We start from the raw sequence: 18,590 nt of genomic DNA, 5'->3' as shown, positions 1-18,590 counted from the left end.
TATCAATAATAAGACCCTCTTCCTCCTTCGTGTAAGATGAGGGGGGTTCTCTTAATCGCCTTGTTCGCATTGCTTAATGCTTGCGCAGGAGGGATTAATTTAAATCAGAAATTCCTCCATAGTCCTTGAGAATCCTTCTTTTACGGGATTCTGACATTTCCTTTGAAATACCTGTCAGGGCTTGCCCCCATGACCTTGGCGGAGCCTTCCTCCCGTGCTGGGCGCCCTTAACTAGACAGGCAACGCATACCCGGGAGCCATTTTGTACAAACATAAGTCTTAGTGTTCATGGTAAGTGCTTTTGACGTTTGAAGCCGTACCCCCTAGAGCGCTCCTCAGTGCTTTCCCCATTTATAATAGGAACAGAAAGACCGTAACGGGTGATGGGAGTAAAGGAACACTGGATTCATCTGGCTGGATCTTTGTATACACTACACACAAAACAAAAAATAAAAATGTATAATAATAATACTATCACCAGCATCGTTGCAACCCTCGCACACCCAACTGTATTTCAGTTCTGAGGTCGGGGTTGTGATCCAGTCTTTCCCATCATTTCATCGGGATCTTTGGTTTAGAAGTCCCTTGAAAATTGAAATCATAAAAAATGCCTGTCAAAATACATTGAAAATCCATTGCAGCAGAGTGTTAAATATAAATGTCCAGTAGAGGGAGTAGTGCTCTATTATAATAACCCCTCCCTCTGCTCTGACTGGCCAAGAAGCCTGGCTATTCTAAAGGTAATAACGCCTGAGAGAGTCCTGTTAGCGCCTCTATTTGGTTTTAAAAATGGCCGACATTTATTCAATTAATATTTAAAAAATATTTTGGACCCCTCGTCCTAAACACCCAGCGCTGTAAAATCTGCCTGGATCGGTGGCTTGAACCCGGGTCACCCTGTACACTGGAGTCACTACTTCTCCAGCACTTCGGGTCCACTGCCCTCTTGGACACTGTACCGCTCTGCGCGGCCAAAAACCCGGTCCCTGCCGGCGTCTCTCACTATCCCCCCGCCATCCCAGCTTGATGTGCCGTGAGGGAGCGCGTGGGACAGAGCAGTGTTACTGTCCCTAATCAAAACGGCAGAGGGAGAGCTGGATACCATCGCTGCCAGCGGCGGTGAGACACTTGGTACGGAGACGGTGGAGGGCGGGATGTATATTGCAAGGGCAGCGTAGGGAGAACTGCTGCGGCTGCCAGCCGCGGGAGACACTAGCCGTGGTACGGAGACGGTGGAGGGCGGGATGTATATCGTCAGGGCAGCGTAGGGAAAGCTGCTGCGGCTAACTAGCATGGAGGGAGGGAGGGGGGAGCGGGTGATGCTGCGCTGCTAGTCTGTTATCAGAGTTTAAGTTAACCAGAAGGCAGCAGCGTGCAGCGGGACTAACATTATAAAGATCTCCTGCAGGAAGATCATAATTTTATGTAAACTAGGGCCCCTCTTACCACCAGTACTCACAGTAACCTGAGACACTCCTGACTCTGTGCTTCGGATTTTACTGTAGAGAGATGTAGATCCCTTTAGCTGGGCTCCTTGTCTCTCTTATTCTGAAGACCTTTGTCCCCCTTTGATTAGGTTGATGCAGCCTTTCTTCTTTTGGTCAAACCTGCAAACCAAACCTCTTTAGGAGGGATTGGGCAGTTTTCCTTAGGTAAAGCCTGTACCCTCCTTTAAGTTAGGAGGGATTGGGTCAGTCATAGATGACAAAACATTAAAAAAATAAAATTAAAATAAATCAATAAATAAATAATGCTATGTGGAGCAAGAGCTCCCATCTTGTGCTTCTTTCTCCTAGCACAATTTTTCAAACTGAGGGATGAGGGATGTGAAGGGGGAGGAGCCGGCTGTGCAGACAATGCTAATTTTAGATTGTTCCAAGCCTCCGGTTGCAAGCTTCACACCCCTACTGTATAAGACTCCAGTGTCCCCTAGTGGATGAAAGAGAAATATATTTCTCTGACGTCCTAGTGGATGCTGGGGACTCCGTAAGGACCATGGGGAATAGACGGCTCCGCAGGAGACTGGGCACATCTAAAGAAAGATTTAGGACTATCTGGTGTGCACTGGCTCCTCCCCCTATGACCCTCCTCCAAGCCTCAGTTAGATTTCTGTGCCCGGCCGAGCTGGATGCACACTAGGGGCTCTCCTGAGCTCCTAGAAAGAAAGTATAGTTTAGGTTTTTTATTTTACAGTGAGACCTGCTGGCAACAGGCTCACTGCAACGAGGGACTAAGGGGAGAAGAAGCGAACCTACCTAAGTGGTGGTAGCTTGGGCTTCTTAGGCTACTGGACACCATTAGCTCCAGAGGGATCGCACACAGGACCCGACCTCGTCGTCCGTTCCCGGAGCCGCGCCGCCGTCCCCCTTACAGAGCCAGAAGCAAGAAGGTCCGGAAAATCGGCGGCTGAAGACTTCTGTCTTCTCCAAGGTAGCGCACAGCACTGCAGCTGTGCGCCATTGCTCCTCATGCACACCACACACTGCGGTCACTGATGGGTGCAGGGCGCTGGGGGGGGGGCGCCCTGAGCAGCAATAAAAAACACCTTGGCTGGCAAACTGACACCATATATAGCCCCAGGGGCTATATAGGTGTAAATTAACCCCTGACAGAATTATTAAAATAGCGGGAGAAAGCCAGCCGAAAAAGGGGCGGAGCCATCTCCCTCAGCACACTGGCGCCATTTTCCCTCACAACTCCGCTGGAAGGATCGCTCCCTGGCTCTCCCCTGCAGTCCTGCACTACAGAAAGGGTAAAAAAGAGAGGGGGGGCACAAATTTAGGCGCAGTATAGAATATATATGCAGCTATAAGGGAAAACACTCTTTATAGGTGATATCCCTGTGGTATATAGCGCTCTGGTGTGTGCTGGCATACTCTCCCTCTGTCTCCCCAAAGGGCTTTGTGGGGTCCTGTCCTCTGTCAGAGCATTCCCTGTGTGTGTGCTGTGTGTCGGTACTGCTGTGTCGACATGTATGATGAGGAAAATGATGTGGAGGCGGAGCAAATGCCTGTGAATGTGCTGTCACCCCCTGCGGGGTCGACACCTGTGTGGATGGACTTATGGAAGGAATTACGTGACAGTGTCAACTCCTTACACAAAAGGTTTGACGACATAGGACAGCCGGCTACTCAGCTTGTGCCTGTTCCAGCGTCTCAAATGTCATCAGGGGCTTTAAAACGCCCGCTACCTCAGATGACAGATACAGATGTCGACACGGATACCGACTCAAGTGTCGACGACGATGAGACTAGTGTACCCTCCAATAGGTCCACCCGTTACATGATTGAGGCAATGAAAAATGTATTACACATTTCTGATAATACCCCAGGTACCACAAAAAAGGGTATTATGTTTGGTGAGAAAAAACTACCAGTAGTTTTTCCTGCATCTGAGAAATTAAATGAGGTGTGTGAGGAAGCGTGGACTTCCCCAGATAAGAAATTGATTATTTCTAAACGGTTATTGGCAGCGTACCCTTTCCCGCCAGAGGATAGGTCACGTTGGGAAACACCCCCTAGGGTAGATAAAGCGCTGACACGCTTATCAAAAAAGGTGGCACTACCGTCTCCGGCTACGGCCGCCCTAAAGGAACCTGCTGATAGAAAGCAGGAAACTACCCTTAAAGCTATATACACACACATGGGCATTGTATTGAGACCAGCTATTGCATCGGCATGGATGTGCAGTGCTGCAGCTGCGTGGTCAGATTCCCTGTCGGATAATATTGATACTATGGATAGGGACAATATTTTGCTGACGATAGAGCATATAAAAGACGCCGTCTTATACATGCGTGATGCACAGAGGGATATTTGCCGGCTGGCATCAAAAATAAGCGCTATGTCCATTGCCGCCAGAAGGGGGTTATGGACTCGGCAATGGTCAGGCGATGCCGACTCGAAACGGCACATGGAAGTTTTGCCCTATAAGGGGGTGGAACTGTTTGGGGATGGTCTTTCAGACCCCGTTTCCACAGCTACTGCTGGGAAATCGGACTTTTTTGCCACAGACTACCCCACAGCAAAAGAAAGCACCGTATTATCAGGTACAGTCCTTTCGGGCCCAGAAAAGCAAGAGGGCTAGAGGCTCATCCTTTCTGCCGAGAGGAAAAGGTAGAGGGAAAAAGCTGCAGCACACAGCTAGTTCCCAAGAGCAGAAGTCCTCCCCTGCGTCCGGTAAGTCCACAGCATGACGCTGGGCTACTCAGGCGGACCCGGGTACGGTGGGGGCCCGTCACAGAAATTTCAGCGCACAGTGGGCTCTCTCACAGGTGGATCCCTGGGTCCTTCAAGTAGTGTCTCAGGGGTACAGGCTGGAATTCGAGACGTCTCCCCCCCGCCGTTTCCTAAAATCTGCCTTACCGGCAACTCCCTCTGCCAGGGAGGCAGTGTTGGTGGCTATTCAAAAACTGTATTCACAGCAAGTGATTGTCAAGGTACGATAGAGCATATCAACAAGGAAAGGGTTACTATTCCACAATGTTTGTGGTACCGAAACCGGACGGTTCGGTGAGACCCATCTTAAATTTAAAATCCTTGAACACTTATATCAAAAGATTCAAGTTCAAGATGGAATCGCTCAGGGCGGTTATTGCGAGCCTGGACGAGGGGGATTACATGGTCTCCCTGGACATCAAGAATGCGTACCTGCATGTCCCCATTTACCCTCCTCACCAGGAGTACCTCAGATTTGTGGTACAGGACTGTCACTATCAGTTCCAGACGCTGCCGTTTGGGTTATCCACGGCACCGAGGGTCTTTACCAAGGTAATGGCCGAAATGATGATACTCCTTCGCAAGAAGGGAGCTTTAATTATCCCATACTTGGACGATCTCCTGATAAAGGCGAGGTCCAAGGAACAGTTGGTAGTGGGGGTAGCACTTTCTCGGGAAGTGCTGCAGCAGCACGGCTGGATTCTCAATATTCCAAAGTCACAGCTGGTCCCGACGACACGTCTTCTGTTCCTGGGAATGATTCTGGACACAGACCAGAAAAAAGTGTTTCTTCTAGTGGAAAAAGCCGAGGAGTTGTCATCTCTAGTCAGAAACCTCCTAAAGCCAGGACAGGTGTCGGTACATCAATGCACACGAGTCCTGGGAAAAATGGTAGCTTCATACGAAGCAATTCCATTCGGAAGGTTCCACGCAAGGATTTTCCAGTGGGACCTGTTGGACAAATGGTCCGGGTCCCATCTCCAGATGCAGCAGCGGATAACCCTGTCGGCAAGGACCAGGGTGTCGCTGCTGTGGTGGCTGCAGAGGGCTCATCTACTAGAGGGCCGCAGATTCGGAATACAGGACTGGGTCCTGGTGCCCACGGATGCCAGCCTTCGGGGCTGGGGTGCAGTCACACAGGGAAGAAATTTCCAAGGACTGTGGTCAACTCAAGAGATTTCACTTCACATAAATATTCTGGAGCTAAGGGCCATTTACAATGCCCTAAGCCAAGCAAGACCCCTGCTTCAGAACCAGCCGGTACTGATCCAATCAGACAACATCACGGCGGTCGCCCATGTAAACAGACAGGGCGGCACAAGAAGCAGGAGGGCAATGGCAGAAGCCACAAGGATTCTCCGATGGGCGGAAAATCACGTGTTAGCACTGACAGCAGTGTTCATTCCGGGAGTGGACAACTGGGAAGCAGACTTCCTCAGCAGGCACGACCTCCACCCGGGAGAATGGGGACTTCATCCAGAAGTCTTCCAAATGCTGGTAAACCGTTGGGAAAGACCACAGGTGGACATGATGGCGTCACGCCTCAACAAAAAGCTAAAAAGATATTGCGCCAGGTCAAGGGACCCTCAGGCGATCGCTGTGGACGCTCTAGTAACACCGTGGGTGTACCAGTCGGTTTATGTGTTTCCTCCTCTGCCTCTCATTCCGGAACTTGAAGAGATGCTTTCAGAGGACCTGCCTGTTCCAAGACTTACCGCGGCTGCGTTTGACGGCATGGCGGTTGAACACCGGATCCTGAAGGAAAAAGGCATTCCGGAGGAAGTCATCCCTACCCTGATCAAGGCCAGGAAGGATGTCACTGCAAAACATTATCACCGCATTTGGCGGAAATATGTTGCTTGGTGTGAGGCCAGAAAGGCCCCAACGGAGGAATTTCAACTGGGTCGATTCCTGCATTTCCTGCAAGCAGGGGTGACGTTGGGCCTCAAATTGGGGTCCATTAAGGTCCAGATTTCGGCTCTGTCGATTTTCTTCCAGAAAGAACTGGCTTCACTGCCTGAAGTTCAGACTTTTGTCAAAGGAGTTCTGCATATTCAGCCTCCTTTTGTGCCCCCGGTGGCACCTTGAGATCTCAATGTGGTTTTGGAGTTCCTGAAATCACATTGGTTTGAGCCACTTAAGACTGTGGATTTGAAATATCTCACGTGGAAAGTGGTCATGCTGTTGGCCCTGGCTTCGGCCAGGCGTGTATCAGAATTGGCGGCTTTGTCTTGTAAAAGCCCTTATCTGATTTTCCATATGGATAGGGCAGAGTTGAGGACTCGTCCTCAGTTTCTCCCGAAGGTGGTATCAGCTTTTCACTTGAACCAACCTATTGTGGTGCCTGCGGCTACTAGGGACTTGGAGGATTCCAAGTTACTGGACGTAGTCAGGGCCCTGAAAATTTATGTTTCCAGGACGGCTGGAGTCAGGAAAACTGACTCGCTGTTTATCCTGTATGCACCCAACAAGCTGGGTGCTCCTGCTTCTAAGCAGACTATCGCGCGCTGGATTTGTAGCACTATTCAGCTGGCGCATTCTGCGGTGGGATTACCGCAGCCTAAATCTGTAAAAGCCCATTCCACAAGGAAGGTGGGCTCATCTTGGGCGGCTGCCCGAGGGGTCTCGGCTTTACAACTTTGCCGAGCTGCTACTTGGTCAGGGGCAAACACGTTTGCAAAATTCTACAAATTTGATACCCTGGCTGAGGAGGACCTGGAGTTCTCTCATTCGGTGCTGCAGAGTCATCCGCACTCTCCCGCCCGTTTGGGAGCTTTGGTATAATCCCCATGGTCCTTACGGAGTCCCCAGCATCCACTGGGACGTCAGAGAAAATAAGAATTTACTCACCGGTAATTCTATTTCTCGTAGTCCGTAGTGGATGCTGGGCGCCCATCCCAAGTGCGGATTGTCTGCAATACTTGTAAATAGTTATTGTTACAAAAATCGGGTTGTTATTGAGAGCCATCTGTTCAGAGGCTCCGTTGTTATCATACTGTTAACCGGGGTTCCTATCACGAGTTATATGGTGTGATTGGTGTGGCTGGTAAGAGTCTTACCCGGGATTCAAAATCCTTCCTTATTGTGTCAGCTCTTCCGGGCACAGTGTCCTAACTGAGGCTTGGAGGAGGGTCATAGGGGGAGGAGCCAGTGCACACCAGGTAGTCCTAAATCTTTCTTTAGATGTGCCCAGTCTCCTGCGGAGCCGTCTATTCCCCATGGTCCTTACGGAGTCCCCAGCATCCACTACGGACTACGAGAAATAGAATTACCGGTGAGTAAATTCTTATTTTTTATTTGTAGTTAAAATTCATATTTAAAATAAATAAAAGCTAGCTCTGTGTGTATTATCTATGGTATCTGTTACTATATTAGTGTGCAAGTTATAATTAAGGGGGTTATTCAGGTTTGTTAGCAAACCAGAAAAGTAAGCATTTGGGCAAAACCATGATGCACTGCAGGTGGGGCAGATGTAACATGTGCAGAGAGAGTTAGATTTGGGTGGGTTATATTGTTACTGTGCAGGGTAAATACTGGCTGCTTATTTTTTACACTGCAATTTAGATTCCAGTTTGAACATTCGCCACCCAAATCTAACTCTCTCTGCACATGTTACATCTGCCCCACCTGCAGTACACATGGTTTTGCCCAATTGCTTACTTTTTTGGTTTGCTAACAAACCTGAATAAGGCCCTAAATGTGTATCTTCTCACTTTGTGTACACAGCTGTATACGTAGTTCCTGATGTTTCTCCGAGGATTAAACAAGAGAATGAGTCCACGAGGGAACCAATGCCAGGTGTGTAACAATAAAGAAATATACAGACGTTGTGTGTTCGGACAGGTCTGTAGTGGTTGTGTCTCATACATCAGATGTACCTCGTAGCATCTCACAATGTAACTCTAAATATCACAGAGAGCGCTGCGCTGTCACATGACCGTTACACTTCCTGTTTAGCATAAGCCATGTAACAGCGCTGGGTCCTTATTCTCAGATGAAGAATAAAATCCATTCTGTTCCCCTCTGAAATATTCAGTTTCTAGGCTCATTCTGCAAGCGGTGCTAGTATATGACCTGTAGAAAACCAGGCGGCAATGAGTACTCTGACTGTACAATTGCAGACATGGATTTAGGGATTAATCCAGGCCTGATCGCTCCTCTGTGAATTTGCAGAGGTTGTGATCGGATAGTCGCCGCTCAGACAGAGTGAAAATCCGCCCAGTGCAAGTCTGGGTTCGCCGTGCGAGAAGCTTTGCAAATGCCGGTCAGCTCCAAATCCGTTCGCAACTCACTCACCATCTAATACTTTTTCCAGCCAGTGCAGTCTGTGCGTAGGCCAGGAATTACTCCTACAGTGCGAAAGAATCGGGCTGATCAGGCCGGAGTGTACGTCACACAACCGTCCTGAAAACGCTTGGGAACACCTGCGTTTTTCCTGACGTTCCCAGAAAACGGGCAGTTACCTTCCCTAAACGTCCGCTTCCTGTGAATCAACCTGCGTTCGCCTAGCGATAATCTCAGAATTTTTTTTTTGCAGTTTGGCCTCGCGCCCGTGCATTACGATCCATACGCATGCGTAGTCGTACGATAATCGTCCAACTTGCGATTTCGCACAACAGTGATGAGGTCTGAATTAGGTTCATAATTCAGTATACACAGATCCTATAAGGTAATGTTCCAGCACCGGTGAAGAACTTGAAGCTGAAGATAGTGTGAACATTCCATCAGGACAGTGGTAAAAAAAAACTTCCGGTATAATCTATAATCAAGTACGTACAGGTAGGGAGGATAAAGGTCTTGTTATGGCCACGTACAGCCCCAGATCTGTGTTGAGATCTCAGATACGCAGCACATACGACCAGACATAAGTGTTCCGCGAGGAGCAGTGATAAAACTGTCCTGTAGCACAGAAAGGTTTGGAGGATCAGTATAACGTGTACTATGAGCAGTGGTGTACAGGGCAGACACGTGTCAGGGGTGAGAACCTGTTTTATATGTCCTGTTACTTCCTGTTTCCCAGGTGACAGATGGGCACAGAGCAGAGACCACAAGAATGCGCTGCCCAGCGCCAGCTTCCAGCACGGGATGGCGCAGGGTAACAGTGACGCACCTGCGGAAGGTAGGCCGCCATTCATTTCTTACCAGTGTTTCAGACGTGTGTTTACCCTAAAATAATCTAATGGGCTCATTTATCAATGACTGATAAATTGCACCAGCCAATCAGCTCCTAACTTCCATGTTACAGGACCTGTTTGAAAAAAGACAGCAGCTAATTGGCTGGTGCAATTTATCACTCATTGATAAATGAGCCTATAATTATTTTTTGTTGTTTCGCTTAATTCAGATTAGTTGTATATATTTTGTTTGTACATATAACTCATACTTAAAATAAATAAAAGCTGTGTATTTCTATTGCATTCATTACTATATTACTGTACATGTTAAAATTAGATGTGTATGTTCTCCTCTTGTGTACACAGCTGTATACATAGTTCCTGATGTTACTCCGAGGATTAAACAAGAAAATGAGCCCATGAGGGAACCAATGGCAGGTGTGTAACTATAAAGAATATACAGACGTTGTGTCAGTGACCAAGTCTTTAATGGTGTTTACTGATAGATCAGAAGTATACGGTAATAACATGTACGGCAGGTTTACCAACCACTAACTGCCCCCAATTGGCACAGGCCGGTCATTTGTATGGGTTTGGTGGGTGTTGTGTACATCCACAAGTCGGAATAGTCCCTGTTGGGTGGCATGCTGACCAGCGGGCCGTTAACCGTTCGGCATCCCGGCGTCGGTATAGTGACCGGTGGTCTCCCGATAGCCGGTATATCCTTTCTTCTTCTAATAACTGATCGATGCGCTGTCACATTTACCATAAGCAACAGCGCTGGGTCCTTATTCTCAGATGAAAAATTAAATCAATCCCCCCCCCCCCCATTGGAAATAATGGGTTCTGGGCTCATTCTGTAAGAAGTGGCGATTTTAGACATGCACCACAAGTGACAAGATGTAAGGGTTCTGCAAGGAGTAGCGATAAAACAGTGTACAGGGCAGACACGTGTCAGGGGTGAGAACCTGTCTTATATGTCCTGGTTACTTCCTGTTTCCCAGGTGACAGATGGGCACAGAGCAGAAACTATAACAATGCGCTGCCCAGCGCCAGCTTCCAGCACGCTATGGCGCAGGGTAACAGTGACGCACCTGCGGAAGGTAGGAATCCATTCATTTCTTACCAGTGTTTCAGTCATGTGTTTGTCTTAAAAAAATCTACATTTCTTCTGCGGGGTACACTGGGCTCCACAAGGAATAACATTGGGGTGTAGAGTAGGATCTTGATCCGAGGCACCAACAGGCTCAAAGATGCACAGCGCCGCCTCCTCTATAACCCCGCCTCCATGCCAGTGAGCTCAGTTTGTAAGTTGGTGCCTTGCAGTATGCAGGCACTTAACAGGAGGCTGCCCTAAGCAGCCTTTTCAGAGCTTCGTTTTACAGACTGAAAACTGAGAAAATGTAATGAAGACTTCCAGGGCAGCTGCAGGCAAAGTCTAATAGACCTTCCTGCGTGCAGCGCCATCACCCCCAGCTGCGCTGTATACTCCTGCGCCACGCTTGCCGGGTCACTACAGCGGAGGCGCCGGCTTCTTCCATCCTAACGTGCGTCACACACACGCCGCCATCTCCCGGATCGCGTGGCCGCAGACAAGGGGGAGGTAAGGGGCTTCTGTGCCGCACTTTACTGTGATCCAGCGCGGCCGTAGGAGGAGGGCCGCGCACGCGCTGGCGCGGACACTGATTACTGGGCAGCTTGCTCCACTAGCCACCAGGGTTATGTATGGGCACAGGTCAGGGGGGACGTTGTACCAAGTTCCCCCTGCTTTATCTTTACTGCCTGCACACCTGGTGGGGATGCCAGCAGGGGGAGCAGGTCGGACCTGAGGCCCCTCCCCCCAGCCCCAGGGCGCCATTTCAGCAATGTTCCCGCCCTGGAGCTGCTTCCCTCTCCCTCATTCCCGATCAGCAGCCATTACAAACAGAGCCTTGCTGTTGGCAAATCCTCCTCTGTGGAACCGCCTGACTGCCAGTGCTGTGCTTCCTACAGGACACTTTTGTATTCTACCTGTCACTGGGACAGTGTTAGTTAAGAAAGAGTGCATACTGTCAGGGTTGTGTGGTACAAACACCCTGTGATATACATCCAGTGCTTACTGTGTTTGTTATATCTATTGTTATCACATATAGCCATACTGAGTATTACTTTGTATTGCCAGTCCAGTCCAGTTTATGGTACATAATATCTGCATGGTACATTTGTGACTATATATGTGTGTGTGCATGTAGCTGCTACGTGGTTGCCTTATTGCAGGGTATTTCACTCAGCGTGCTATTCCTATATTGCTATACCTGAGGGGGCCAAGTGTTTCAGGTTTTTCTCTGCAAATAATATAGGATTGTTTCACAAGATATACTAACGGGGTATTTTCACTTGTGATTTATAGTCACCATATAATCTATATCTATTGAACTCCTGGTCTTTGCCTTCTTAGGCTCCTTCTCTGAGAGTTCTCGTTAGGTGTAGTGCTGCTAGATTTTGTACCGGGTTGCCCATTATTGTGCACATAGTTATGTCTGCTAAACGTGACAACAACGTTGGGGCCTCTCCCGCACTGCATGGTAGTGAGGCCGCTGACGCAATGGAGCATAATTTAGCAGCTGAGAGTTCAGGTTCAGGGGGTTCCTTACCCCCCAGTTGGTCGGTAGCGCTTGGGGCATCACAAGACCCACCTTGGGCTACATTCTCCACATTGTTAAACACGCTTGTGACTAAATTGACGCCCCCTGTGGGACCACCTGTGCTACTACCACAGTTTATGGTCCCTGCTGTAAACCCGCTATGGGCAGATCAGCTTTCCACTCAGTTACAGCATTTGTACCGATCCATGTCTAAATCTAAGGGTCACTTTCGCCCGCATAAGACTAAGTCGTCTTCTAGAAGGGCGATTACCTCCTCCCAACCAACGGTTTTGACCGACACGTCTTCTGAGGAGGATGGTGCATATACCGACCCTGCTGACACTGATGTTTCAGATGGGATAGGGAAGTCATCCGTAGATGTCTCGGATTTGATTGAGGCGATACGGCTCATTCTTCCAGTGTCTGACGATTCTGAGCCTGAAACCGTCTCCAAGAAACCGGATAGGTTTAAGCGTAAGAAGGTGGTTAAACAAGTTTTACCCTACTCTAAACACCTGATTGACATACGTCAGGAATCCTAGGAAAATCCGGGAACAAAATTTACACCGAATAAGAGACTGTTGGCTCGCTATCCTCTCTCTGCGGAGGTGTGTAAAAATTGGGAAACTCCTCCGCCTGTAGATTCTCATGTGGCATGTATGGTTGTTTCCTCTGCTCTGCCAGTAACTACCGTCACCTCTCTGAAGGAACCGACGGATCGACGTGTGGAGGGCTGTTTAAAAGCAATTTATACCCTTTCGGGGGCTGTGCAAAGGCCAACTATTGCAGCGACTTGGGCTGCTGAAGCTGTTGAAGCGTGGGCCCAGGAACTCGAGGCGGAACTGCCTTCCGATGCATCTGAGCATGCTCGACAAAGTCTCTCATATATTGCCACGGCTTCTCTGTACCTTAAGGAGGCGGCCTCCGATGCTGTGGTGCTCGCGGCCAAGGCTGCTACTGCATCCGTTTTGGCCAGATGTATCCTTTGGCTGAGATCCTGGTCGGTGGATTTGGATTTCAAGAAAACCCTGGAGGTGCTTCCTTTCAAGGGAGATATTCTCTTTGGAGAAGACCTCAATAAGATTGTGGCTGATCTGGCTACGGGTAAAACAGCTTGCCTACCTAGTACGGCTTCTTCAACGCAGAAGGCTAAAAGTACTTTCCCTCGACCCTTTCGTACTCCAGGTAAAGCAAAAGGTCAGGCATACCCAAAGCAAGCTCGTGCTTCCAGGCCTGCCAAACCCAGACCGAAGTGTGCCTGGGCCGCCCGTCAGCCAGCTTCCAAAACTGACAAGTCGGCCGCATGACGGAGCGGGCCTCCCTCTGGGGGATCCCAGGGTGGGGGGCCGACTTCTAGGTTTTACCCAGGAATGGTTAAAGACCACTTCGGATACCTGGGTGAGGGAAGTCGTTGCTCGAGGTTACGCCATACCCTTCAAGAATTGTCCCCCTCATCGATTTTGCCCGACAGATGTGCCTCTGGATCCGGCAAAAGCAAACACGTTGCACTCAGTGGTACATTCCCTCCTGTCTACAGGAGTGGTGGTACAGATGCCTCTGACTCAGAGGGGCAAGGGGTTCTATTCACAGCTGTTTCTAGTCCCGAAACCGAACGGGTCCTCGCGGCCCATTCTCAATCTGAAGTCCTTGAACAAGCATGTGCGGGTCTCCAAGTTCTGTATGGAAACGCTGCGCTCTATTGTACTGGCCATGGAGCCTGGGGACTATATGGTCTCCCTGGACATACAGGATGCCTACCTGCATATTCCTATTGCGGTATCTCATCAACAGTACCTGAGGTTTGCGATGCGCAACCTTCATTACCAATTTCAGGCATTACACTTTGGTTTGACAACGGCTCCGCGAGTTTTCACCAAAGTAATGGCAGTCATGACGGCTACACTCCACCGTCAAGGGGGCAGGATACTACCATACCTAGACGATTTGTTGATCCTAGCGAGTTCCCCGGAAATTCTCCTGTGTCATCCCGATCTGACGGTCCAGTGCATGGCAGCCACGGGTGGCTGATCAACTGGAAGAAATCCTACCTGGTTCCGGCTCAGAGCATGGTACACCTGGGAGCGTTGTTTTACACTCACAACCAGCGGTTGTTCCTGTCTCAGGAGAAAGTCCTGAAACTTCAGGACAAGACCCGATGCTTCATATCCCGTCCGCAAGTGGCGATTCATTCGGCGAGCAAGTATTAGGTCTCATGGCGTCGGCTTTCGACATGGTGGAGTATGTTCAATTCCATTCTCGCCCTCTACAGAAGTTGATTCTGTCCAAGTGGGACGGCCTGCCTCACCGGATCAGATCTCACATGATCTCCCTATCTCCGGAGGTTCGCCTGTCACTGAGCTGGTGGCTGCAGGACCAGCAATTGAGCAGGGGTCGTCCCTTCTGGATTTCCAACTGGGTCCTGCTGACGACGGATGCCAGTTTGAGAGGTTGGGGTGCGGTGTTGGAGCAGCACTCTCTTCAGGGTCGGTGGACCAAGGATAAACATTCCCGATAAACATTCTGGAACTGTGGGCAGTGTTCAATGCGTTGACAATGGCCCAGCATCTAATATAGACCTGTTCAAGTACAATCGAACAACGCCACCACGGTGGCGTATATCAGTCATCAGGGCGGCACTCAAAGCCGCATGGCAATGAAGGAAGTATCAAGGATTCTTCAGTTGGCAGAATGCCATCTGCCGGCTATATCAGCAGTGTTCATTCCGGGCGTTCTGAACTGGGAGGCGGACTATCTCAGTCGTCAGGACGTGCACGCCGGAAAATGGAGCCTACATCCAGAGGTGTTTCAACTTCTCGTGGACAAGTGGGGCCTCCCAGATGTGGACCTGATGGCATCTTGACACAATCACAAGGTTCCGGTCTTCGGAGCAAGGACAAGGGATCCTCAAGCAGCGTTCGTGGATGCTCTGTCAATCCCTTGGAACTTTCGGCTGCCGTATGTGTTCCCTCAGGTGTCACTCCTGCCCAGAGTAATACGGAAGTTCAAGCAAGAAGGAGGAAACCTACTACTAGTCGCTCCAGCGTGGCCCAGACGGCACTGGTTCTCCGATCTACAGGGCCTCTCGTTGGATCATGCCCTTCTACTTCCACAACGACTAAACCTCCTCATTCAGGGCCCGTGTGTTTACCAGGATTTGGCCCAGCTGGCTTTGACGGCATGGCTCAAACTATGTTGAAGGCCCGTAAGCTGGCTTCTGCTCGGATATACCATAGGGTCTGGAATGCTTACTTTACTTGGTGTTAGTCTCACAATCATGACGTTTTCAAGTTTAGTACGGCCAAACTATTGGTCTGGCCTCCCTCAAGGTGCATTTCTCTGCCTTGTCGCTTTGGTTTCAGAGAAAGATCGCTACCCTACCTGATGTCCATACATTCACTCAAGGTGTGTTGAGGATTCAGCCTCCTTATGTGCCACCTGTGGCCCCTTGGGATCTGTCGGTGGTCTTGGAGGCCTTACAAGAGTCTCTGTTTGAGCCTCTTACCTCTGCTGACCTTAAGTGGCTTTCCCTTAAGGTGTTGTTTTTGCTAGCTATTGCCTCAGCTAGGAGGGTCTCGGAGTTGGGTGTCTTATCCTATAAGTCTCCCTATTTGATTTTTTACCGTGACCAGGCGGTGCTTCGAACACGCCCAAGTTATTTAGCCAAGGTGGTGTCTTCCTTCCACCTTAACCAGGAGATTGTGGTTCCGGCCTTTAATTCTCCTGGTTTGTCTTCCAAAGAGCGATCTTTGGATGTGGTACGAGCTCTCCGTATCTATGTGAAGAAAACTTCCTCCATTGGGAAGTCCGATTCTCTTTTTGTGTTGTTTGGTTTTCACAAACGTGGCTGGCCTGCTTCCAAGAAGACTCTGGCCAGATGGATTAGAATGGTGATTGCACATGCTTATGTACAGGCTGGTCGTCCGGTTCCTGCTTCCATCAAAGCCCATTCTACTCGGTCGGTTGGACCTTCTTGGGCTGCCCACCGTGGTGCAACCCTTGAACAATTTTGCAAGGCGGCGACGTGGTCGTCAGGGAACACGTTTATAAGGTTCTATGCCTTCGATACCGCCGCTTCCCAGGATGCTTCCTTTGTACGCCAGGTTCTTGTGCCCGCTACAGTGTGTCCCCTCCCGTGAGGAACTGCTTTGGGACATCCCCGATGTAATTCCTTGAGGAGCCCAGTGTACCCCGCAGCAGAAAACGAGATTTATGGTAAGAACTTACCGTTGTTAAATCTCTTTCTGCGAGGTACACTGGGCTCCACAAGGCGCCCACCCTGACGCACTTAGCTTTTTTGGGTTGGTATTGGCATAGCCGCTGACACCCTCTCCTGCGGTGAGTGTGTGGTGTAATTGGCTACGATCAGTTGTCGTCTCTGGTACCTGCTACTACATTGGGCTGGTTAACGAAACTGAGCTCACTGGCATGGAGGCGGGGTTATAGTGGAGACGGCGCTGTGCATTTTGGGAACAGTCAAAAGCTTTGAGCCTGTTGGTGCCTCGGATCAAGATCCTACTCTACACCCCAATGTAATTCCTTGTGGAGCCCAGTGTACCTCGCAGAAAGAGACTTAACAACGGTAAGTTCTTACCATAAATCTGTGTGTATTATCTATGGTATCCATTAACATATTAGTGTACATGTTATAATTAAGGGGGTTATTCGGGTTTGTTAGCAAACCAGAAAAGTAAGGAACTGGGCAAAACACTGGCCCTCATTCCGAGTTGTTTGCTCGCTAGCTGCTTTTAGCAGCATTGCACACGCTAAGCCGCCGCCCTCTGGGAGTGAATCTTAGCATAGCAGAATTGCGAACGAAAGATTCTCAAAATTGCGAATAGAAATTTCTTAGCAGTTTCTGAGTAGCTCGAGACTTACTCTGCCACTGCGATCAGTTCAGTCAGTTTCGTTCCTGGTTTGACGTCACAAACACACCCAGCGTTCACCCAGACACTCCCCCGTTTCTCCAGCCACTCCCGCGTTTTTTCCAGAAACGGTAGCGTTTTTTCACACACTCCCATAAAACGGCCAGTTTCCGCCCAGAAACACCCACTTCCTGTCAATCACACTCCGATCACCAGAACGAAGAAAAAAACCTCGTAATGCCGTGAGTAAAATACCAAACTTCTTAGCAAATTTACTTGGCACAGTTGCAGTGCGAACATCGCGCATGCGCAATTAGCGGAAAATCGCTGCAATGCGAAGAAAATTACCGAGTGAACAACTCGGAATGAGGGCCCATGTGCACTGCAGGTGGGGCAGATGTAACATGTGCAGAGAGAGTTAGATTTGGGTGGGTTATATTGTTACTGTGCAGGGTAAATACTGGCTGCTTAATTTTTACACTGCAATTTAGAGTTCAGTTTGAACATATGCCACCCAAATCTAACTCTCTCTGCACATGTTACATCTGCCCCACCTGCAGTGCACATGGTTTTGCCGAATTTATAAACTTTTTTGGTTTGCTAACAAACCTGAATAAGGCCCTAAATGTGCAGATAAGTACCTGCCACAAAGAATTGCTGCTGTTTTGAAGGCAAATGGTGGTCTCGCCAAATATTGATTTGATTTAGTTTTCTCTTCTGTTCATTCACTTCTTTGAAAGCATTCTTACTCTGCAGCATTTTTTCCACACCTGCCTAAAACTTTTGCACAGTACTATAGCTTTGTATGAATTATATATGTTATTTGTTACTGTATTAGTGTACATGTTCTAATTAAATATGTACATTCTCATCTTGTGTACACAGCTGTATACATAGTTCCTGAAGTTTCTCCGAGAATTAAACAAGACAATGAGCCCACGAGGGAACCAATACCAGGTGTGTAACAATAAAGAAATATACAGACGTTGTGTCAGTGAACAAGTCTATAATGTTGCTTTCTCATAGATCAGAAGTATACAGTAATAACATGTACGGCAGGTTTACCAACCACTGACTGCCCCCTAGTGGTACAGGCCGTAACTTTTAGTTCGTAGCATCTCACAGTGTAACTCTACACATCCTTTCTTGTTCACTAATAACCGAGCGCTGCGCTGTCACATGACTGTTACATTTCCAGTTTGGCATGCACCACAGGCGACAAGATGTAAGGGTTCTGCAAGGAGCAGCGATATAAATGTCCTATAGCAAGCGTACAAAAGTTTGGAGCATCAGTGTAACGTGTACTATGAGCAGTGGTGTACAGGGCAGACACGTGTCAGGGGTGAGAACCTGTTTTATATGTCCTGTTACTTCCTGTTTCCCAGGTGACAGATGGGCACAGAGAAGCAACCACAAGAATGTGCTGCCAAGCGCCAGCTTTCAGCATGGGATGGCGCAGGGTAACAGTGACGCACCTGCGGAAGGTAGGCCGCCATTAATTTCTTACCATTGTTTCAGACGTGTGTTTACCTTAAAATAATCTAATGGGCTCATTTATCAATGAGTGATAAATTTCACTGTGAGTGATAAATTGCATTAGATCCTAACTGCCATGTTACAGGACCTATTTGAAAAATGACAGGAGCTTATTGGCTGGTGCAATTTATCACTCATTGATAAATGAGCCTATAAATATTTTTTGTTGGTTCGCTTAATTCATATTAGTTATATAAATTTTGTTTGTACATATAACTCATAATTAAAATAAATAAA

General features: G+C 48.7%; 1 protein-coding gene across 18 annotated transcripts in view; it reads left to right on the top strand.

The window, feature by feature from the left end:
• The window catches only part of LOC134949554 (uncharacterized), a 274,657-nt gene that overhangs the window by 141,144 nt on the left and 114,923 nt on the right, over positions 1-18,590 (top strand). For 17 of the 18 annotated variants that reach the window (XM_063938199.1, XM_063938210.1, XM_063938206.1 and 14 more), the window contains 6 exons: positions 7,944-8,015; positions 9,238-9,336; positions 9,698-9,769; positions 10,336-10,434; positions 17,703-17,774; positions 18,203-18,301. In XM_063938199.1, the coding sequence (XP_063794269.1) occupies positions 7,944-8,015; positions 9,238-9,336; positions 9,698-9,769; positions 10,336-10,434; positions 17,703-17,774; positions 18,203-18,301 (513 nt within the window). The remainder of the gene's footprint in view (positions 1-7,943; positions 8,016-9,237; positions 9,337-9,697; positions 9,770-10,335; positions 10,435-17,702; positions 17,775-18,202; positions 18,302-18,590) is intronic. The other variant, XM_063938204.1, reaches the window with a different exon arrangement.

The sequence above is a fragment of the Pseudophryne corroboree genome, chromosome 8 (assembly GCF_028390025.1).
Source record: "Pseudophryne corroboree isolate aPseCor3 chromosome 8, aPseCor3.hap2, whole genome shotgun sequence".
In the NCBI taxonomy this organism is placed as follows: domain Eukaryota; kingdom Metazoa; phylum Chordata; class Amphibia; order Anura; family Myobatrachidae; genus Pseudophryne; species Pseudophryne corroboree.
The sequence above is the reverse complement of the archived record's forward strand: the minus strand, read 5'-3'. Positions and strand labels throughout refer to the sequence as shown.